At 41.3% G+C, this 22,475-nt stretch overlaps 3 protein-coding genes and 1 non-coding gene across 9 annotated transcripts; all 4 read left to right on the top strand.

The window, feature by feature from the left end:
* The first annotated feature begins 481 nt into the window (after positions 1–481).
* On the top strand, positions 482–7,524 carry LOC148405523 (lamina-associated polypeptide 2-like). 4 transcript variants are annotated; one of them, XM_088407043.1, is made up of 8 exons: positions 483–1,005; positions 3,739–3,856; positions 3,999–4,118; positions 4,648–4,775; positions 5,798–5,845; positions 6,046–6,111; positions 6,583–6,683; positions 6,772–7,524. In XM_088407043.1, the coding sequence occupies exons 1-8, from the start codon at positions 739–741 to the stop codon at positions 7,169–7,171; spliced, it is 1,248 nt and encodes a 415-aa protein (XP_088263169.1). In that variant the 5' UTR covers positions 483–738; the 3' UTR covers positions 7,172–7,524. The 4 variants fall into 4 exon arrangements, with proteins under 4 accessions (XP_088263172.1, XP_088263169.1, XP_088263170.1 ...); XM_088407046.1 differs by lacking the exons at positions 6,583–6,683; positions 6,772–7,524 and adding an exon at positions 6,186–6,543 and having other exon boundaries at positions 482–1,005; XM_088407044.1 differs by lacking the exon at positions 6,046–6,111.
* A 577-nt stretch (positions 7,525–8,101) lies between these two features.
* Positions 8,102–14,892, top strand: LOC148405521 (solute carrier family 25 member 3-like). Of its 3 annotated transcripts, none has more exons than XM_088406718.1 (8): positions 8,102–8,252; positions 8,679–8,836; positions 11,358–11,482; positions 12,564–12,743; positions 12,957–13,138; positions 13,420–13,592; positions 14,191–14,301; positions 14,451–14,892. In XM_088406718.1, the coding sequence occupies exons 2-8, from the start codon at positions 8,701–8,703 to the stop codon at positions 14,606–14,608; spliced, it is 1,065 nt and encodes a 354-aa protein (XP_088262844.1). In that variant the 5' UTR covers positions 8,102–8,252; positions 8,679–8,700; the 3' UTR covers positions 14,609–14,892. The 3 variants fall into 3 exon arrangements, with proteins under 3 accessions (XP_088262844.1, XP_088262845.1, XP_088262846.1); XM_088406719.1 differs by lacking the exon at positions 11,358–11,482 and adding an exon at positions 10,057–10,181; XM_088406720.1 differs by having other exon boundaries at positions 8,111–8,252; positions 8,682–8,836.
* Positions 13,164–13,357, top strand: LOC148405522 (small nucleolar RNA SNORA53). The gene has a single exon (XR_015864321.1). It is a non-coding gene; the product is annotated as a small nucleolar RNA SNORA53 (small nucleolar RNA).
* Positions 14,893–15,363: 471 nt separating the features above from the next.
* Positions 15,364–22,228, top strand: recql (RecQ helicase-like). The gene is made up of 15 exons (XM_088406615.1): positions 15,364–15,437; positions 15,837–15,897; positions 16,229–16,453; positions 16,539–16,718; positions 16,792–16,898; positions 17,043–17,241; positions 17,311–17,477; positions 18,105–18,183; positions 18,263–18,411; positions 19,218–19,335; positions 19,427–19,565; positions 19,632–19,723; positions 19,895–20,111; positions 20,199–20,328; positions 21,532–22,228. Exons 2-15 carry the CDS (start codon positions 15,873–15,875, stop codon positions 22,135–22,137), a joined length of 2,433 nt encoding a protein of 810 aa, XP_088262741.1. The 5' UTR covers positions 15,364–15,437; positions 15,837–15,872; the 3' UTR covers positions 22,138–22,228.
* The last annotated feature ends 247 nt before the right edge of the window (positions 22,229–22,475 follow it).

The following is a 22,475-nucleotide window of genomic DNA, read 5'->3' as shown; positions in this document are numbered from 1 at the left end:
AATCCTTATATATTAAGCGTAGGGTTACAGTTAAGTACAGCGTTTGTCAGCAATTAGTTCATGAAACATTAAAATAATGACACTTAATTAATGAGCTTTTGTTTGTGTAATAAAGCTGACTTGCGGTTTCCTCGAAAAACCATGAAAAAATACAAAAGTAAAAATATGTATACATATCAGCGAATATGCGGGTGCCGAAAGGCAGTTAAGTACAGTATTTGTCAGTAATTAGTTCATGAAACATTGAAATAATTAATGACACTTATTTAATAAGCTTTTGTTTGTGTAATAAAGCCGACTTGCGGTTTCCACGAAAAAACATGAAAAAATAAAAAAACAACAAAAAAAAGAAATATGCATATCAGCGAATATGCGGGTGCCGAAAGGCGAGCATGCGGGGTCCATTGAAGTGATGTCATCGTCGTCAATCGTTTCCGCCCTCTTAACCAACGAGAAAGCAACTCGCTATCTTACGAAGCCAATCACAAAGCAGAAAGTCACGCCCTGCTGGCACGCTTCACCCAGTGGGAAGAGTATTAGCAATCCGGCTACTAAAACGTGACTTCAGCAGGAGCTATAGTTCTTTCATTTTTTTTTATCACCTTCGCATTTTGCATATTTTAAACATTGTTGTATTTTGTAGGATCATCCCGGCAAGAGACGCAAGTCAACCGCCCCTGTTTTAATTTTTCCTGCCTCAGCCGTAAACTCGCTAGTTCACCCCGGTTGCCTTAATCCATGGCGCTGTCCTCGCACGCCGACATGCCGGAGTACCTGGACGACCCGTCGCAGCTCACCAAGGATATGCTCAAGAGCGAGTTGCTGGCCCACAACGTGAAGCTCCCGAGCGGCAACCACAACAAAGACGTGTACGTTCAGCTTTATTTGGAGAATTTGACCGCGCAGAACAAGAATCGAATCGTTGCCACGATTCTGGATACTTTCTCCAGTGACGAAGAGCTGCCCCCTCCCCTGGTGCACAGCAGGAGCCGCTCGTCCGGCAAAGTGAGTCATTTTCCAAATTCAGCTCAGGAAAAACAAAATATAGCTGTTTTTTTGTATTATTTCTCCTTGTCCCGATTCAAAAGACCATATGGCGCAAGTATGGGCCATTTGTTACGGGGTTTGAATTTCATGTCAGCTGTCGTGGGTCCTCTGAAGTTATCTACTCAACAAGTTCCTCGTGGACCTACTAGGACAATTTTTCTCAATTGCTTTGTGACATCATAGAGTCAACATTGAAAAGAAATCACAGAGAGCTTAATTTTGCCCTTATTAAACATAGGTGTCAAACTCCAGTCCTCGAGAGCCGGTATCCTGCATGTGCTCCGCTTTTCTCACATCATCGCATCCGACTCAAATTATTAACTCTTAAAAATGATCCTAATCATTTGAATCAGGTGTGTTTGCGAGAGAAGGCTCATAAACATGCAGAATACCGGCCCTCAAGGACTGGAGATCGACGCCTGTGATTTACAAAGTGGTCAGGGCCAGCATTGCCTTCTCTGCTGGCCTAATAACCTGACAATATCATCACTATAATAAACTGTAAAATTATAACTATATTAAAAGTCAATTTCATATATATTTATAGTTCATATAAATATCATAATAAATCAATTTTAATGGTTTACTTTTAGGAAAATTAACTTTAAACACATTGTTTGGAATTGAATGAAAATGGCGTTAGTATAGGGCATGGAGTGGGTTGTTTGTTGGGTCAAAATTGTCAACATTCTTCTGTAATAATCCCTCTCAGTCAACAACCGCCTTCATTCTACACAACCTGACATTTAGGGAATCCTAAATTTCATTAGCCATTGTACTTTTGTATGCAAGATGAGTAACATATTTGCAATTGTATTTGGGTATTAATTTTTTAACAGTTATTTACTAGTGACATTTTTGACACTGTGCATAATCCGGTGACATATTTTGGAACAGATGTGACAACAGATGACTGCGTGAAATGTGAGTGTGAAATTACATGTCATAAAAGTCTTTTTTTGGGTGCCTGTAGGGAAGGTTGCATGTTCTATGCGCAGTTTCAAGATTTGAAAGGCATCTGTGTACAACACGTCAAGATTTATGGAGGGCTCCGCTTTTATTGGTTGTAGCAAAAAATATGTATATATACAGTATATATCACCACAGTTTAAAACTGGATTGCTATCGAGGATTTTTTTTAATTATTGTATTGAATGATACAAACTCTTTCAAATTGCTGCGATGTTCCCGGTCACAAAATGTTTGAGAGGCCATGTTTGCTCTTGTTTAAAAAAAATTGAGGAAATACTTTATGTTAAAGGTAACACCTAGACGGCAGACCAGGTCCTGTAAAGTACTGTAATTAGGACCTTTGCCTTTTACTGCTGTGATATCCATCATATGTTACCCGATGCGCATGTTTGACTGATTATAGGCTGCCAGTATCTGAGGAGGTGGGGGTGAACGTTCTGCACAAAAATGAATTCCTCAAATTTTTTGCATAGTATCCTCACGGCGGAGTATAAAGCTGAATATATTGTCACGCGTGAAGGGTTTTTGTTCAGCAAAAAAGAGTAGTTTTATGTTTGAAGACAACAGGAAGGGGATTTGTTTTCATTTTTTTGTTTGTTTATTTATTTTATAAAGTCAATTTTGGAGTGTTTTATATGCACTCCGAATCGTAGTCAGACTACAAGACAAGTGTTGGACAGAAGGAGAGTGAGGCTCGATATAGACGCGAGGCAGCATTCTTGAGGAAATGAAGCGCAAACTTGAGATTCTTCAGCTGGGTTCCAAATTTGAATGATCCCTGGGCGTGTTATCGTTTGACCATGTGCAGAATTTGTGAGTTTGAAAACGTGTCTCAAAGTGGACACTGTTACTGTTTCTGTGAATTTTACAAAAACAAGTGAAGTCTACCCCTGACTTAGTGGTTATATAATTCAGGGCTGTCCAATCAAAACGAGCCAGTGTTAATCAAATGACAAAATGATGGCACTTTCATAGACCGTTCTATATTGTATATTGAACAACTAATGTTGCAAGAATAAAATGATTTTGAATTTCAATGCTTTATTTTTTGGACACAGCTGAATGTTAATGTGTCTAAAAGTCATCACCACTATCTGAAGATGAGTTCTTCGGGGATGATTTGCTGATCATCTTACTTGGGATATTCTTGCAAACTTAATCAAATTAGAGGTCTTTTTATTCAATTTAAGCCTTCTAAATGATATCATATCACTGATTCCCATTCAAATTAATGTTATCCAACCGCAGATATATGGAGAAAAATGGTCTGTTTTGAGTTATGCGGTTATAAGTCATTTCAAGAGATGTCAGTTATGCAGTTTGCGGATTTTTACTGGAGCCAACAGTGAATAAGGGGGAAGAAAAAGGGGGAAAAAATGCACAATGTATTGCGTGGTACAATCAGTTATTTTATAAGAACTTTAATTTTTGTCATGTCTTTGTGTTAGTAGTAGTTTAGCAGATTTAATACATTTATGCTCAATTTATCTTGCACTATGTTTTTTTTTTTTTTTTTTTTGCACTTGTGTGGCAGATCACTAGTTTCATAGATCACTTTAGTGAGTTTTTCAAGTTCCAGGGTAGTCCGGTTTAGTATCTTACGCTGTCTGTGACACAGAAACTTTGAATCTAAGTCCTTGAAGCTGCTATCTGAATAAATAAAGAAATGTCCACAAAAAAAATCTAATAAATGCTCAACCAAGCGACTGTTTTTCACAGAAAGCGCCCAGGAAAACAGACAACATTCATCCAGACGTGTTGGACGTGACTACCCTGACTGATGATTATCTAAGGGTTGAGCTGCTACGACACGGACAAGATCCTGGCCCAATTGTGGGTGAGTCCACATTTGAAAAAAAAACGTATACTTCCCTCATATCACACACTGCCCATAAGTGTAATATTCACAAATCCCATGAGCAATTTTTCTGACCTTTTTCAATGGTTGTGTGATACTGAGCATCCCGCTTTCTTTCCAGCGTCCACACGTAAACTGTATGAGAAGAAACTGCAGAAGCTTCTTGATGACGGCCCAGCACAGGCAACGGTAACAGACAACGGCAACTCTGAATCTGACTTGTATAGCGACAAGGAAGACGGTAAGTGTATGATTCTATGTACAGGGGTGGACATTATTTATTTCTTTTTTTTTGTCGTGGGTTCTCCGTCACAATGACAACAAAAATGATCTCCTTTGCACCTTCGCGAGAATGATACGCAGCCCCGACAGCAAGTCCAAGCCGCTTCGGTAAACAAACAAATATCCTCAGAATAGGAAGAATATGTATTAGTAAAATGATGAAATTGCAATACTTTTCGAAGCTTTTCGACATTGTAAACTATGAGTCCACTTACAGCACATCTTGGAGCCACTTTTCAGAGGAAAAAAAAAAAAAGAAAATAGCTCCCCGGCTAATCAGCGAGGAAGTCAGTGAGTTGCAGACAGTTCTTGATAAGTTCAAGTATTTGTTGAGTGGCTGTGTCTTGACGTCGTATGAAATTTCGGTATGGGCAAAAGTTGTTGCGGGCTTTACTAGTATCTACATAAATGCAATATCCATTTTGTATTGTTTACATAACGCGGAAAATATGAGACAAGAATTCTATCATTGTATTGTCTGTTTTTAGATTTCGTAGCAGAACCGGAGCCCGAGCCAGTGTTTGAGCCCGAACCAGTTCCGGTGGTGGAGAGGCCGGTTCGAAGCCGAGGAAAAACTCCAGTCACTACCCGCACTCGCAGCAGCGAGCACAAGACTGTAAGTATAGCGCCTCAACATCCATTTGGCGGTTATGTCTTTCCCCGTTCTTGAACTAGATCGTTTTCTGTCTCTAGAAGTTAACTGTTAAGGGAGTTAATTACTGTTAACTCCCAGAAAAGTGATAGAGATTGGAAAGGACACATCTGGGTTTCATTATAATTTATCCTCATGCCACAAGGGAGGGGGAGGGGGAGGGGGAGGGGGGGGTCATGCTTGAGTACAGTTGAAGTCACTCCCAGTTCATTTTCAAATCTCATTTCGAGTCATGTTGTGTGTCAGACTCAAAGCACATGACGCGGATTAGCCGTTTCCACGCCATAGCAGATTCTTTTGGAGGCTGACTTTTCCTTCCATCTATAACGTCTCTGTTTTTTACGAGTTGCCGGCATTACGTTTTACAGAAAGGCATTTAATTGAACGTTTTTCCTGTTATTTATTCTTCCCGGCGAATTGGAATGCACCCGTTCCTCCATAAATGTTTTCTTTTCAAACAGCAATTGGAATGTTGAATGCAACATGTGTAATATTATTCTACCATAATCGCTGATATTAGAGCAGCGGCGTTAAACTAATCTGCCACATTGTAATGTTGTAGGGCTGCACAATTAATGGAATTTTAATCGCAATCATGATATTGGCTGCCACGATTAATTACTCTGCGATATTAACGTCCAAAAAGCCGGCTAACGCACATGTCAAATCGAGAACTTCTGTCATCCTACCACCAGGGGGCAATGTTTCCCACATGTTTGCATGACCAAAGCCTCTGCTTATCTCACCCTGATATATTATTTACCAGTATGAAATGGCATTGAGTTTCTCATCTCAATTGAGAAAAATCCAACTGGCAAAAAATTTGCCGTTTTGACTGTAAAGTCAAACTAATTTGAAAAATACCGAAAACTTGAAATCATAATTAGAACTTGGCCGGCCGCATATGGCCCCCGGCCCTTGAGTTTGACACCTGTGCATGAGAGCGTACGTTTATCCAACCACCTTCTGTTTGAAACCTATTTTAGCTGCAACAAGTACCAATGGAGGCTCTTCTCAACACAGCTCTGCTGGAGGTCAGCTTTGTTTTGTCTACCAGAACATATTTTATTTATTTATTTGATTTAAATAGGGCTGCAACTGACAATTGTTTGCATGATCAATGAACTTGATTTTATGTTAAGAGTCCAGACATCTACTTATTGGTCTTTGTATGGATGTGTTTCAAGTGTGAAAACAAGAAGTCATTTACTAGATTTTTGATTGGTGTTTGTAGGATCCTGAGCCAAGACCCGGTCTAGTATTAAGAAAGAGTTTACCACTTCTGACACCGACATTTCGGGTGTGTTGCACTCACGTTTGAAAACTTCCACGTGCTTTCGTTCATGTATCTAATATCACTCTGTTTTGTTCAAGCTGAAAAGACAGCCGGAGCAACAAAGCCCCAACAAAAGTGACCGTGGTTCTTTTAGCCCCATGTTCTTTATTTCGCCCCATCGGTCAATGTCTGAGAGGTTCGAATCCAAGGTCGGCAAGGGAACTTTTCAAGTTTGATCACAGTGGTGGCACCCATTACTTTTTCTCTATAAAATTTCCTCCAAGGGTCTGTTTTGGGTGGTGACGCTATTCTCACTCGCCGCATGGCTGGTTAAGGTTGAACGTATGAAATTGCGCTGGTTTTAAACACGGTCGTTGAGGGTCTGTTGTGACAGTTGTCTGACAGCCGCGTGGTTGAACCTCACAAGCTTCCATGCAGAGACGACATTGTTGACCAAGTTCTTTCAATCATAAATGAATCTGACTGTGTCTTTAGGTGGAGAAGATAGCAGCCAGTGAGCAAACCTCCAAATTGGAAGAGAAAGATGTTCTTAAAGAGCTCTTTTCCAATGATGGCAATAGCTCAACAGGAAACTTGTAAGTTCTCAAACACTTGAAGGATGATCGTCACACATTTTAACATCAGAGGCTGCGAAAAACTGATTGGTTTCGCTTTTTTCCTTAGGGCTACTTGTAGACGACCAATCTGGGGCGCCGCCGGTCGGCCGGTGATCTCCAGCGACATCTGGAATGATGAAAATTCTCTTGTATTCTCTCCCAAAATCACCAAGAGCATCAGCAACTCCACCTCTTCCTCCTATACGGAGAGCCGCCTCATCAACAGAGTCAACTCCTCCTCTTCTAAACCCTTTTTAAGCTCAAGCACATCTATGCTTCACTCTTCTCCGCCCTCTACTGGTGTAACCCCAGTAGTGCGCCCAGGCATGCCCCTTTGGATCAAGGCGCTCATATTGATAGTCTGCCTCGCTTTCTTCTTCTTTATTTACGAAGCCATGGAACCCATTACTAACCACCCATTTGCAACAGATGACACCGAGGTGGGCATCGGCAGCAACAGCGCATAGAGTTTGTGATTAATTTAGGAGGGAGGACTTTGTTCTTAACATATACGTTTCCTCGTTAATCATTTATAGTTAGAGGTATTTTCATGGATGGTCTGAAAAGATCATGCACATGGTTTTCACTAATTTTTTCCCTCTTAAATTGCATGGTGTGTTTGAACTTGCTGTGGTTGAGAGACTACTTCTCCCACTTGCCTTTCATTGCAAGTCTTATTAGTGGTGTCTTTGAAGATTTATGAGGTTTTATTTTGGACTTGAGCCAGGTTTATAAGCTTATTATCCAAATATATGTAAGCCTGAAATATTTTTCTGTAAAAGTTCTCTTTATAATAAACGTGTTATTGCATTCTACCTAATTATGCTTTCATGTCACAATTATTGAAATGCAATTGAATTTATTGACGTGTTTTTTTTAAGTATTTTTTGGCAAAAGCTAAAATGGTTTTCTGAAGCTATGCTCACTTTTTGTTCCTATTTAAATGCATTTTATGGGTTTAACCCTTGCGTGGCCCATGAAAAACAACTTAGGAGAAAAACTTCCCCCTTTTGCCCATAATGTAGTGTTTGATTGTATTTAGTTACCTTGAAAATTTTAATGCCAAAATATCCGCGCCCTACCAAAAAAAAGCACATTAATTCCCATTTGAGACTACATGAATTACATTCATTAACATTTGACATCATTCCGTAGATTGAACACATATACAATCAGATGAAAATATCCTCGTACACAGTGCAATTTTATACTCTCAAAAAGTGTAAGGAGAGTACAAGCACTTGTCCTGCTGTCTGTTCTCTTTAAATTATTAAAAATAATTCTAACTTGTTTATTAGGATCTTTCAGCATCGTTCAGATTTTTCCACCCACGCTTCAGTATTTCTCCTAGTGTAACTACTTCTTCTACTGATAGGTGGACTCGAGAGCAATTGAATTCAATTGTAGCGTAGAAGAAGCAAATGAACCCTCCCACTGGTCGATCAGTGACGTCACCAAAGGACAAAGCTCTACCGGGAGGTCGTTCTCTCTCTCTCTGAGCCGCCGGTTTGAAGCTAAGCGGAGGCGCCATCTTAAGACCTAAGTAAAGTAAGTTAAACCAATCGTTTAAAAAGCCAACACATAAAATACCCGTCAAAATTACGATGTTTGCTTAGCTTCTTACGTTACGTCAATGCCGTAAAACGTTTTGTCTTTTTGTTTACTTCTCTGACACAAGCGCCACCATTCCACCTTGTAGCGGTCATGTTAGCGTGTTAGCATTGCAGTGTAGCATAGAAGCTAATACAGCATGTGACTGGACAGGTAGATTGAATTTGAACGAATCGTTTAATGACGTCACTCCTCAGTGCTTTAGTTTACGCTGGACTGAAACGATTTGCCTGATTTCGCAAACAACGTTACATACCATTTATCGTTTACGTTTTTTCGCGTATGCTAGAGGAGGAATGGGGGGAGGGGGGGGGGGGGGTCTTAGCTGTAGTCCACCCCTTGCTAACTTGTTGCTCATTGCAGCAGAGCCCCGCGGACAGGCACCATGTATCCCTCGACTTTGATGCAGCTGGCCCGGGCCAATCCATTCAGCGCCCCCCTGTTCACCCTCCAGAAAGTGGAGGAGCCACAACAGAATGTACAGAGGACACGCCGATTTGCAGCAGCCGCCACGGCAGACGGTAACTATTTGCTTCCTCCTAGGGCCGCTTTCGAGACCCTGGTTTTATCACAATCTTCTTTAATCGAGCCCCTGTAAACATTTGAATTTGGACTCACTAGTATGAGTATTAAGTGTAATGCATCTCATCTGTTAATCATATTCGCTCGCAAGCAACATGAAGTAGTTGGGCCTTTGCTAAAGCTAAGATGCTAATGGAGGACAAGGAAGGGCACATTGATATCTACCTTTAATATAGCCTAAAACCCCAAATGGATCTGGGAAGCGTCCAGCGTCAACATAGCTTCAATTATTTTAATTGCATTCATTTTGTAGTAAAGTTACTGTAACAATTATGATGACTGGTCAATCGGGAACAAATTGTCCTGGCAGGGCTTGGTTGTAAAAGCAGCATCCTTTTTTTGGGAGGCAATCCTTTACTTTACTTATAAGATGCACCCTTAATCTTGGGGTCAAATTCTGTTATTTTCTATGTTACTGACGCACCAACAGTTTGCCAACAATGTAAAAACTATTGCAGAACTAAATCAATCCCAGCTTTTGTTAACTCTTTATTTTGTCTTGCGTTCATATCCGTAAATTATATATTTGTCGCTCGTCAAGTGTCTTTCAGATTTCCCACAATGTGAACAGTAAGTGAATGCAGCACCAATTTTGTTCATTTTATCTTTGAATACCTGAAGTTGTGCAGCATCTGTTTCACCACGTTTATGAATATTTATACATGCCAAAAGAACACAATTAATAAACGAGTCAAAGGGGATACCAACGCAACTTTTAATTTAATCAGCTGGCGACATAATTTTTGCATGATCCTCTCCATTTATAATACTTATATAAGTGTGTCTTATACTCTTAAAGAATAGTGAAACTGAGGTGACATTAGCTTGACTTTGCTTTGTTTTTTGACAACACTGTTGCCCTTTGTTTTGGCTGGTATTTAAAACGCCAAGCTAGGAAGTTTGTAACTGGTAGTTCAGAATTGCTAGAGGATAATCAAACCAGCAGCTTAAGTTGTTGATTTTATTTTCTAACTCATTGACTCATCGCCCAAGTGAAATGTGTTTTTGTCTTTTTAAGCCGTCAATTGGTGTGAGGGCGTTAACATTCTACCGGCTCAGTTAAAGTTGGTCTTTGACGTCAATCGCTGTCAGTATTAGTAATCGGGTTATTATACTTTTGTGATTTTTCCCTCCTTTTAAATCTAACCTGTGTCCTCAGAGGGAGACAGTTGTGAGTTTGGCTCTCAGAAGTATTTCATCCTGTGTGGCTTTGGTGGGATTCTGAGCTGTGGCACCACGCACACAGCAGTCGTTCCCCTCGATCTGGTCAAATGCAGAATGCAGGTCTGTTTTTTTTTTTCCGGCCCTGTGTCAGTTTTTGCGCACCATCCATCGACACCACCCCCTTTTTTTTTTTAAGTTTTAAATTTGCATGTGAAAATGCATACAATCAAACAGCAAAGTCTCCAACCCTGGCCCCCGGCATGCATATTGGAGTGATCACAACATGGCTGCATGCCTCATTGATTTTGTGCCCACCGCACGCACGTGATGCCATTTGACCCTCTAGACCAACAGAAGAGTTTAGGGCAAGGACTAGACTGAGTGGGATTATACATGAACTCTTGACTGAGCAGTCCATGAATGCATTTTTTTGTTTTTGGTTTGGCTCAGAAGTGAGGTTTAGCTTGTATTAATGCTGCCGAGTCTCACTTGACAGGTAAGACCAAAGTACAGCTGCTGGATAGTTATTTCATATGACATAACAAAAAAAATGTTTAGATGTCTATTTGATTATTGTTGTATTATTATCTTGGACCACATTGATGGTTTGCACATGTTTGTACTACGTAGGGGTGAGCATAACCAATTTGACTACTGTGCAGTTTGACATTAATTTGTTACCGTATTTTCCGCACTATAAGGCACACCGGATTATAAGGCACACCCTCAATTAATGACATATTTTCAAACTTTTTCAATCACAATATAGTAATAATCAAATTAATAACAATAATAACTCTAAACTCAGTCAATATGAGCAACCTCATTCAACTGTAAACACATAAAAGAAACAAGGAAAATCTTTATCAGTTCATTCCCCATCTATGAATCCCAATCTCACTATTGATCCATATATAAGGCGCACCATCCGCTTTTTTTTTTAAGGGGCTTTTAGGTGCGCTTTATAGTGCGGAAAATACCGTCAGTCTTTTTTTCTGAGCTGGCATTATTCACTTTCAAAACATCACTGTGGTCCGGTTGAGGTAATACTGAAATCACCTGTTAATGAAGTCTTTGGTGCTCCCAAAAAAAATGGTGGCATGTTTGAGACAGCCATATATAATGGAAAAGCCCTTTTCAAAATTTAATTGGAACCTCAACAAATTGGTATGGTTAAAGTTTTTTTTTTTAAATTGAGGACTCTTCCATTATGTGGCTTGGAATCAGTTTTGATTTTTTTGTGTGTTGCATGTGACCCTTGCATGTTGCACGTATGTTGTCACCCTTCTACTACAGATGAATTTAGCTGCGAGTTTGGCTCCTCAAAGTACTATGCCCTATGTGGGTTTGGGGGTATCCTGAGCTGCGGCCTAACACACACAGCGGTAGTACCCCTCGACCTTGTCAAGTGTCGTCTGCAGGTTTGTATGGAAAGCTACACTTGGAATTGGCAACAATTAGGCAGCAGCTCATCCAGACATTCTCCATGACAATTATGAACTGTGAAGCATCAGATTTATGGGCGATAACAACGGTTCATGTATGTAATGTGTTAATTTTCACATTAATCACCGAGTGTTTTTGTTAATCAGTCGTTAAAGACACTTCAGTTTGTTCAAATTTTCTCAGATTTCTGAAATCCTGTTTAAAAGCAGTAGGGCTAGGTGAAAAAAAAAAAAAAAAGTTGATCAAGTCGGGTAATTTGAAGAATAGGAAGTTGTTGTCCTCTTAGTAGCTAATTGGCAGCATCACTCATAAAATAAGAGAGGCTTCATCTGTAAATTGAGTTCAAAAACACTATTAGATTGATAATCTACATAAAGCAATATGGAGGTGTGAAGTAAATTGTAGGTCGTATTTGTTGACCTACATATTTTGAAATACATATTTTGAAGAGGTATGCTCGATTATTTAAATATGCAATGGAGTAATCAAGAGAATAATCGATTTTTCTAAAGATTCAATTGTGACAACCTCAGAAAGTAGAATAAATAAAAACGTTTCCATTTTTGAACTAAGTGGGGGAAGTTAAAATGTTTTTAACAATCAGATCAATTGAAGTAACCGTTAGGCTAGTAACTCAGAATCTTGTGAAAGAGCTCCAACTAAAAAAAATGTAATCGTTGATCATGAATGATTTTTTTTTAGCTTTAATAGCCATCGATTTTTTTTTTAACTAACAGTGATCGTTTGAATGTCTTATTTTGATTCAACACCATGATTGTCTAGTTTCCTTTACTACTAAAGAAATCTTGAGTGTATTTGAAATTGAATTCTGAAGGTTTTTACTAAATTTAGGTCTAAAAAATTCAACACTTTAATAATTGATCAGATTGTCGATTTTTTTTTTTTTTTCGGCGCAGCTCTATCATAAATTGAGACGTCAGCAGTTAACATTAGCGTGTTTAACTTATTGTACTGTGTTAAATTGTAAGGGGGGAAATTAAAAAAAAAAAGCAATGGCACTGTCTTTACTGTGTTTTGTTGATTTCTTTTTAATAGGTGAACCCAGACAAGTACAAGAGCATCGGCAACGGCTTTTCCGTGACTGTCAGGGAAGATGGCGTCCGAGGCTTGGCCAAGGGCTGGGCGCCCACCTTCATCGGCTACTCCATGCAAGGACTCTGCAAGTTTGGCTTCTATGAAGTGTTCAAGATCTTTTACAGCGACCTGCTCGGAGAGGTTAGTGCCACGTCCAAAAAGGAGGAGCGGACACTTTGGCGCGTTTGCGTCAATGCCGTCCGAATAGCTTTTAAGTTCCGTTAATGTAATGTAGTCGTAGGAAATTGAATGCGTTTTTTCTGGGTTCCGGAATTTCCGTTTGACGGAGGTTCGAACACCGTATTTGGGGAATTGCGGTTTAAACGAAAAAATGCTCAATTTCTCATCAACCAGGAAAACTCCTACATGTGGAGAACATCGCTGTACCTTGCTGCCTCAGCCAGCGCAGAGTTCTTCGCCGACATCGCCCTGGCTCCTATGGAGGCTGTCAAAGTGCGTATCCAGACCCAGCCGGGCTACGCTAACACGCTTCGAGAGTGCGTCCCCAAGATGTACGCCGAGGAGGGCCTCTGGGCGTAAGTGGGCCGTCTCTTCCTAAGCCACACGTTCCTTAGATCCACCTCTGGAGGGCCCTCGAGGCCCTCGGCAGCTTTCTGGCTGGACAGTTGGAGGTGCTTGAGTCATTGGCGTGTGAGAGCAGTCTACCTGTTTCCCAGCTTAGCTGCAACACCGGCACTCCCGTTTTCTACAAACGAGAGATAATCCCGGTGTTGCTAGCAAGGGGAACGGACATTTATCATTGCGGAATATTGAATTAAAAGCGTCTCGTGTCTCACCGGATTTTCCACCTTTGCAGTTTCTACAAGGGCGTGGTGCCTCTGTGGATGAGACAGATCCCCTACACCATGATGAAATTTGCTTGCTTTGAGCGCACGGTGGAAATGCTCTATAAGTATGTCGTTCCGAAGCCCCGCAGCGAGTGCAGCAAATCGGAGCAGCTGGTGGTCACGTTTGTGGCCGGTTATATCGGTAAGTCGCCCGAAACTCACTTTCGCTGCTGGCGGGAGAATGGCGTCATCGGTTGAGCCGCGTTACACGTTTTTACGCTCTTTTGTCACCCCCAAAAAATAAACTTACAGCGGTTCCTCTTCTTGTAAACAAAAATTTGACATTTTTGTCACACATACGCTGCAGGTTGTAACATTAGATATTATCGTGGAAACAGTAAATTGTCATTGTGTGAAGATTTTCATTGAAAACGGTTGGATAACAGCAACATGTCTTCAACACAGACTGATGCGTGCATGTTGAGAAATAGGAGCGACACCAACATATTTTCAGCATAACACTGGCGCACTCAGATTGTTGGAATACCGCACCAACACAATAGTAACACTCAAAACATGGTTGAGTTTGAAAAATGATTATAAAGAAAAATCTTTTGTAGATTCAAGTAATCAATTACTGATGGTAATCTAGTGGATCATTAAGTATTAGCTATGGATTAGGTAATTTAGCACAAGTCATCAATTGCTTTAGAATTTACGTACCTAAATTAATGGATTATTTGGTGGAACGTTGGAATTGGGTTGCGGTAATTCAATTGGTTGTTCCTTCTTGCGTCCAGCCGGTGTGTTTTGCGCCATTGTGTCCCACCCTGCTGATTCCGTGGTGTCTGTGCTGAACAAGGAGAAGGGAAGCACAGCTGTCCAGGTCCTCAAGAGGCTAGGACCCAAAGGTCAGTACCAAGGATTGAAACCCGTTTCTATCCATAGTATGCGATTCTTTTATCCACCACTAGAGGGTGCTGTGCTCCTGATTTGCTCTGTAATTCTTGAGCGGGACAATTATTCAGGACGTTTCTGAAAGTGTGATTGTGCTTGGCAGGCGTGTGGAAGGGCTTGATCGCCCGTATCATCATGATCGGTACCCTGACGGCTCTGCAGTGGTTCATCTACGATTCGGTCAAGGTCTACTTCCGTCTGCCCCGCCCCCCTCCCCCCGAGATGCCCGAATCCCTGAAAAAGAAGCTTGGCATCGAGTAAGAAGGCCCCGCTCACCACTCCCAACGCTAGGTGGAAGCCCACATCATTTTCCAACTTGCATTCAGTGCACAGCAGTTTTCTATATTTATGCCCCTCCAGTCCAGCTGTTTCAATGAATGGGGCTGTAACTATCATGTATATTTAATATACAAAATTCAGTTGATAAGAAGCTGGTGTTGTAAATCTTTGATGGACAAAGAATATTCCCTTGCTGCGCAACACTTGTCTGATTTTATTTTGCTCCTGTGATGTAAAATGGAAATTAAAAACACTTGTGGGAAAGATTTCTTACGCGCATTTTTTTTCCCTTTGCTTATGCGATGGAAATGAACCGAAATGTCTTCACTTAAAAAATTAAGCACGTTCAACTGCTCAGACTAAATGTGATAGGATTCTAGAAACGAAATCTTTAAATGCCTATTTTTGCCTTTTCATGTCTTTATGCTACGGTGGGACGAAAAAGTTTGGGCACCGCTGTTCATTTTCAACATTTTCCTTTATAAATCATTGGTGCTTCGGACCAGCAATTTCCGTGGGGAAATATTTATCATATAGCAGATAACACTGTGATATTGAAATGAAGTTCATCGGATTTACAGAAAGTGTCAATTCATTTCCTTTTCACTTTCTAGTACAATTTTTGAGCCAGACGTGCAACTTGGCTGAGTTTTGCTTGAGTTCTACACTCGTACAGTAGGTGGCGGTATGCACCTAACCGTTGCTTGCAATCCGCCGTTAATTGAAAAGGAGGAAGACTCGTGTTGATCATGGCAACAGCCATGTTTGAAATTTGAAGTCGAAGTTGTATGTGTGTTTCCCTGCTGGAAAGGTGAGTAGTCACCCACGCAAGAGTTAATTTAATTTATTTCCAAACGCAAACGGGTTTGCGAACGAACGTTAGCATTATCTCGCGCTTCGGTAAGCTAGCGAGCTCGGTGGTACACTTTAAGTTTGGTTGGTATGAATGTCTTTGTTTACTTGGTAATTGTGCCTTATTTCTTTAATGTTTAGCACGTTAAATATAATGTATTTTATTTTTCATGTTCAACGACGAAAGAGCTCTGTAGCTTTTCTTGAAACAGCGTGTAAAAATGAAGTACAGTACTCCCTCGCGTTTCGCGGTTAATTGGGAGCGGGACCCCTCCGCGATAACTGAAAAATGCGTGTTTTTTATTCATAAATGACAACGTAATAATTCCCCCCTGCTGTTTTTTTTTTTTCCTTTTAGGTTCCATATGTATAATTCTGACGGATAATTAACATCATGGATGGTGTTTTTCAGAGAAATGGTGAGTCTGCCGTGTTTAAGCAACCACAAAACGTTTTGAATGCTGTTGTTTGGAGCATATTGCAAGAGATTAGTAGCGACGCAAAAGATATATAGACGCGCAATCTCCAAGATTTGTTGACAACATTTTGCTCATTACTTTGCAGCCTACTATTAAAAGAGCAAGTGCTGCTTTTCAGAGCCACGGTTTCATTTAGAAACCACTGACTAATAGACCAACAAAAATGCAAAATGCGCACCACTGATTATCCCTACATTATATTTACAGAATCCTTATTATTGTTGAACCTTTTTCATTTTTCCTAACGTTTGTTGACTGTGCTTTGTTACAGCTGTTCAGGCAGAGCTGGACTCTGTTGATTCGGAACTGGAGTTAGTGGAGCTACAGATAGCAGAACTTTTGGAAAAAAAAAACGAGTTGACTTCCCGCAAGAACCTGCTGCTGCGCAAGCTGGAGGAGGCTTGCGATGCTGCTTCTGCATCATCTTCGTCAAGCCAGTTATCTAAAACCGGCTCTGAGATGAGTAAAGAGGAAATGCAGCACTATGATAACGCGGGTACTTCCGCCTCACAGTTAAAGGGATCTGAGATGTTTACTCCAAATAATCAATGACCCTACCTTATTTTCTTTCACCTTGTTAGATTTTGCGTGGTCCAAAAATGTGACACGGCACCTGAAGGATTCATTTCACCTGTCCAAGTTCCGACCTCTACAGTTAAGGGCCATCAATCTCACGCTGTCTGGAAAAGATCTCTTTTTGGTGATGCCCACAGGCAGAGGGAAAAGCCTCTGCTACCAGCTACCTGCGATCTGTTCCGACGGTATGCTAAGACCCAATAACGTATTTTGTTATTTGACGGATATGTCAAAAAAAAAAGTATGTCTCCGTGATAGGTTTCACGCTAGTCGTGACTCCCCTTGTATCTCTGATGGAGGATCAAGTCATGTACCTGAAGTCCATCAATTTGGCGGCAGAAATGCTCAATGCCTCTAGCAGCAAGGTAAGGAATGCATTTGAGTCATTTTTTAGAAATATTTTCTATGAACAGATAGTCATGAAAAAAATAGGCTGGTGTTTTAGTTCGGATAACGTAGAACACAATATTCACATCGCAGTCCTTAGATGTGTTTTGATGTATTTACAGGAGCACTCCAAGGCCGTTTTGGCTGGCATGATAGACAAGACGGCACCATTCAAACTTCTGTACGTGACGCCTGAGAAAATAGCCAAAAGCAAGATGTTCATGTCTCGCTTGGAGAAAGCCAACAACGCCAATCTCCTGAGTCGCATCGCTGTCGATGAGGTGCACTGCTGCAGCCAATGGGGACATGACTTCAGACCGGGTAATTAGATCACGTCAAAGGAAGCCACCTATAGAAAGATTGAGTTTTTTTGTCTTTGGCCTATTGCAGATTATAAACTTTTGGGCATCCTGAAGAGGCAATTTCCTAAGGTCCCAGTGATTGGTCTCACTGCTACAGCAACCGTCAGCGTCCTCAACGACTGCGCAAAGATCCTATGTGTGCAAAAGCCAATCACACTGACGGCCTCATTCAACCGCGCCAATCTCTATTATGAGGTAGAGCAGCCATGACAGCCTCATGCACTCAATTTCTCACATCCACGGCTTACTGTATTTCTCTGCGTACAAGTCAAGTTTTTTTTTAATCTTTTTTAAATGTAATTTTGTTATTATTTTTCTTTATATCTTTTACTGGTGGAATGACTAGAAAAAAACACACAAAAAAACAACAAAACAGGAGAAAAACAACCAAAAAAACCAGCACATGAGTTGCTCTGGACTATAAGCTGCAGGGCTCAAATCATGAGAAAAAAAATTGCAGCTTTTAGTCTGAAAAATACGGTATATACCTCTAATTCAGGGATGTCAAACTCGTTTAAGCTTGAGGACCTGACCAATAAAATCAAGCTCTATATATATATATATGACTTTAAAACAACAACTTCAAATGTATTATTCTTAAAACTGTCTTCTACATCACTATTAACTCATTCGCTGACAGCCCAGTCGAAAGAAATATTTGTCGTATGTAGCTTTCATTGGCAGTGAATGAGTTAATTCTGACTATACGCACACATCGAAGGGTGAGTCTTTTCACATCGCTCCAGAAAAAAGTTTTGTTTTGTTCTAGATCACAATGAATCTTGTAAATGTTTTAAAATAGGTGTTCTCGATGTCTTTTAGGTTCGTGTCAAAATTTCTGACAGCGCATTAATAAACGACATTATCTCACTAATAAAGAGCCGATACAAGGACCAATCAGGTACCGCAGTGAACAAGACTCGTAAAATCTACAAACGCCAACAATATGCATGAGAAAAACTCTTTCTTTCATGCCGCAGGGATCATATACGTGTTCTCCCAGAAGGACGCAGAGTCCGTGTCCTCAGAACTCCGGCAGAGAAACATCTTGGCTGCTCCTTACCACGCTAACTTGACCCCGGACGAGAAGTCCGGTACTCATCGCAAGTGGACCTTGGGGAAAATCCAAGTATATGTGATTCCATGCCAGATTTCAATCGGAAACCTGCTCTTATAAACAATTCCTTATATGGTCTTACTCTGAAACCCGTAACCGCCTTCTTTGGTGCTCTCTCTTTTTTGTAAAAGATTGTTTTGACTCTAGTTCTTTGCCTTTTTTTCATGATAACTCCAACTGAGAACATTTCGTAATACGTAAGGTACGCATGATGGCAGCGATAAACCAATCAGAGACCATTAAATATAACATCCAGTGCATATGCAGGCAGCAATTAACCAATCAGGGAATGCAGTTAATGGGGGCAGGAAACCCCCTGAGTGAATTCTGCAAAGTAGGATTTGCCCGCAGATAAACATTATATGTACGTTCCCCACAGTTCAACTTTTCTTAAAGAGGTAGCCTCAGACTGTGTTGTTATTCCCGCCCCCCCCCCCCCCGTACCCTCACGTACAGCTCTCTCACTCACAGCCACAAGTGCACCTTTTGTAGTCATGCATCATTGTTGCCCAAACGCTTTTATGTAATGCCATGACTCCGTCAATGTAGAACGATGAGCCTTGGTTTAGTTTTGAGCAAAAATGCCTTCATTTGCGGATGATCAAGATCGAGTATTAACAGGCTGTAGACTGTTTCAACTGATTAAGATTAAGCCTGCCAGTGTTTTTTTGCAGTACATCAGGTAGGCGTGGCTGTAAAGTGACGTCATTTGAGAAAGAAAAAAAAAAACACTGATCTGTCATGTTGGACTGCTATTATTTTGAACCTGTTTGTCACAATCATAATAATGATGAAATGTTGAATAATTGTGCGTATAGGTGGTGGTAGCCACAGTGGCGTTTGGCATGGGAATAGACAAACCTGACGTCCGATTCGTCATCCATCACACTATCAGCAAGTCAGTTGAAAACTACTACCAGGAGAGTGGGCGGGCAGGTACAATATTAGAAAAATTCAAGCGTGATATAAAGCGCTAATTCTGTACTACGTTTTAGTGATGTCACGTTTGCTCTAAAAACATCTCCAGGCCGAGACGATCGTCCGGCCGACTGTATTGTGTATTTCGGCTTTGCCGACATCTTCCGCATCAGCACCATGGTAGTGATGGAGAATGTCGGCCAACAGAAGCTGAATCAGATGGTGGCGTACTGCAAGAATTTTGACAGGTAACGCTTCCATAAGCCCCTTAATGCACGTGCATATAGATCACGTGACCCCTCTGTGGTTGGCAGGTGTCGTCGCGCTTTATTGGCAGTTCATTTTGATGACGTGTGGGATGAAAGCGATTGCAAACAGATGTGCGATACGTGCCGCAATGGAGAAGGTTTGTGTGTGCTTTATGACAATACAAGTTTTGGGGGAAATTAATAGGCAATCAAACATCATCACCATCGAGGTCATTTTCTAAGGTTTTACAATCAAATCTCATTATTCTTTCTTTTTAGTTGTTTGTACCTTCAGTTGTACTAATAAGAAACGTCTCTGCGTTTTTCAGCTGTCATCACTGTGGACATTACCCAACACGCTCGACAAGTGGTCCAGATTTTGGAGCTTGCAGCATCCATGGATGAGAAACTGACCCCTTTAAAGTTGGTGGACGCTTGGCTTGGGAAGGGCCCCGTAAAGCACAGGAAATTCATCGAAACCACTACGCTGTGTCGATCGCAAGTCGAAGATGTGATCGTCCATCTGCTGCTTCAAGGATACCTTAGGTTACTTCACGTGTCGTGCCGTTTGGACTAGCTTGGACTTCAACCCCTACCCTCAGATTTCCTCATTGGCCCTGTGTTTTTTCCTAGAGAGGATTTCAGTTTCACGCCATACACCACCCACTTTTACCTATTGGTGGGCCGCAAAGCTCCCCTGCTGAAGAGCCAAACTCACACTCTGAGCATGAAGATAAAGACGACGTTTTCAAAGCCTTCTTCGGTGAGTTGAAATCGGTCTGCAGTATGACTTATATCACTCTGTTTTAAGAATGCTTTTATGTTGGTTATTGGGTACCCGGATTAAAAAAAAAAAACTACGAGGGGGTAGATCACTGCTCAAACCAATTATTACACACTATAATTAAATCATTCACTGCCAGCTTGGTAAAAACGGGTTTTTGACCTCGTTAGCCGTCACTTGCAGCGATTGGCTCAATATGATTCTGAAACGCGCGTATAGATTTATTGCATAAAACGAAAATTGTTTTGGAACACTGTCATCATCCATTTTTCTCAGTTGAGCATACAAATAATATTTTCTTTGGGCTAAAGATTTGTCGTCATTAATGGCCAACAGGTAAAAACAGAGAAAGACCGCGGGAAAGCCAAAGCGGTAAAGAGATCAGATCAGAGAGATGAAGACGGTCCGGTGTCCAAGAAAATCAAGAAAGAGCTCACATAGTCCCCCCCTCCCCCCCGTCGTCCCACCCAGAGGAGAAGCTGACTAAGTACAGTCCATCATTCTTTTTCTTATTTTTTTTACTACTCATCGCATGGCGATCAACAGACACGGGATTGATTGAAGTTAAAGACAGACATGACTAATCGGTACTGAAAAACGATTCTCCTTCTCGTCAAAATCAGCCGCATGCCGAAACTAACTTTGCGTTTTGCCTGAAACTGAATACAGCTCGAGACTTCGCCTAAAAATAAGTTTTTACGATTAAATCGAAATGTCTGATAGTTTTTTTTTGTCATACTGAGTTACAAGGTTAGTATAAATGCCAGACGCTTTCATTACTAACATTCTAATCATAACAATATTTATGGCGTTGTTTTCTTCTCACTAAATGATCCCAGGTAAAAATGTGTCAAGGGAATGATGGAAAAATCTTCAAAAGTCGTTAAAATAGCGATGAGACGTTCTTCCAAAGTAAATGAGAGCGAGATTTCATTCGTCCATTCATCGAATATAACTAAACGCATTTGAAAATTTCCTTAGTTGTGATTGGGTGCTCGATGGGTTGTTCGTCACTGCGTGCCCTGCAATTGGCTGGCAACCCGTCCAAGATCTGTAATTTGATGCCTTTTGAAGATGATTCCATCATTTTTTCGGCTTCCGATGTTTCCCCGTGTGTTTGATCTCCATTGTAACGAACATCATTTCTCGTCAAGAAACTCACACTGGTTTTCATTATGACAGGAAGTGCAGGATGAGATCATTGACAACGTCTTTGACTCCTTTGTAACGGAAAACGCTTCTCTCCCACAATTGAAGCAGAAACAAATGAAAGGACACAAGAACCTGGCGAGAAAACCGAACATAAACCCAAACGAGGAAATGGACAGTGGAGAAGACGAGGAGGCGGCCGCGATGCCCCGAGATGTAGTTGAAGTCGACGTTCAAATCAGTGCTCCAGTTAAGTCGTGTTCGAAGCGTAAATCCAGCACCCCTCAAAGGGCGAGAAAGAAACCCCACGCAAACGCGTCATCGGCGGACATTCCATCACCGTTACAAGCCGCAGAGCAACCCGCCGGCCCGATACCCGCTTCTCCATCCCAAGCTTCTTTTATTTCCGAAACAGCGGCCGAGGAGCTCTGCGACCTCAGGAACTATTACAGGAATCAGCTTCGGAGAATAAACTACATCTCCCATGAGCGCCTGGGGCAACCCCAAGAACCGGGCCTGCTAGCTTGTATCTGGGAACCTTTCAAGTCCCTCCGACTGCCTCGCAGGAGGACCGTCGCTCAGACGGCCAGAGGTTTGTGGACGCGGGTCAGCAGTCGAAGGCCCCTGGTCCGTCGGTGACCACGAACCCGCGGGATTCTCTGGATTCTAGGATTCTATGGATGCTCTGTGTTCAATAATTCAATAAATATCTTGGTTTGCTTTTCCCCAAGCGACATCTTGAATGAATTACTCACAGGATGGTTCAACAGTCCAATCCTGGAGGGACAGTTTTTGGACTCGCCTAAGACAGACTAATACAATGTTTTCCACGCCGTATTGGCTAACGACTGAAAAAAAAGGCGTCCTTTGGCGTTGTTTAGGTTAATAAATTCAGATGGCGAATTTGATGGCAGTCTGGAGAGGGCTTCTCCGTTCGCCCCTTTTGACACCACTACCTTTTCCATCAGCTGTGTGGT

The sequence above is a fragment of the Hippichthys cyanospilos genome, chromosome 22 (genome assembly GCF_059441005.1).
Source record: "Hippichthys cyanospilos isolate Australia breed blue-spotted pipefish chromosome 22, RoL_Hcya_1.0, whole genome shotgun sequence".
Lineage (NCBI taxonomy): Eukaryota > Metazoa > Chordata > Actinopteri > Syngnathiformes > Syngnathidae > Hippichthys > Hippichthys cyanospilos.
Note: the sequence above shows the minus strand (reverse complement) of the source record. Positions and strands in the feature narration are given on the sequence as shown.

Bases quoted from the DNA above. Each gene is read 5' to 3' on its own strand.
- LOC148405523 (XM_088407043.1), top strand. From the start codon at position 739: ATGGCGCTGTCCTCGCACGCCGACATGCCGGAGTACCTGGACGACCCG. The intron at 1,006-3,738 runs GTGAGTCATTTT...TGTTTTTCACAG, and splicing joins GGAGCCGCTCGTCCGGCAAA to AAAGCGCCCAGGAAAACAGA. The intron at 4,776-5,797 runs GTAAGTATAGCG...AACCTATTTTAG, and splicing joins GCAGCAGCGAGCACAAGACT to CTGCAACAAGTACCAATGGA.
- LOC148405521 (XM_088406718.1), top strand. From the start codon at position 8,701: ATGTATCCCTCGACTTTGATGCAGCTGGCCCGGGCCAATCCATTCAGC. The intron at 8,837-11,357 runs GTAACTATTTGC...CTTCTACTACAG, and splicing joins AGCAGCCGCCACGGCAGACG to ATGAATTTAGCTGCGAGTTT. The intron at 13,139-13,419 runs GTAAGTGGGCCG...CCACCTTTGCAG, and splicing joins GCCGAGGAGGGCCTCTGGGC to TTTCTACAAGGGCGTGGTGC.
- recql (XM_088406615.1), top strand. From the start codon at position 15,873: ATGGATGGTGTTTTTCAGAGAAATG. The intron at 18,412-19,217 runs GTATATGTGATT...TTGTGCGTATAG, and splicing joins GGACCTTGGGGAAAATCCAA to GTGGTGGTAGCCACAGTGGC. The intron at 20,112-20,198 runs GTTACTTCACGT...GTTTTTTCCTAG, and splicing joins CTGCTTCAAGGATACCTTAG to AGAGGATTTCAGTTTCACGC.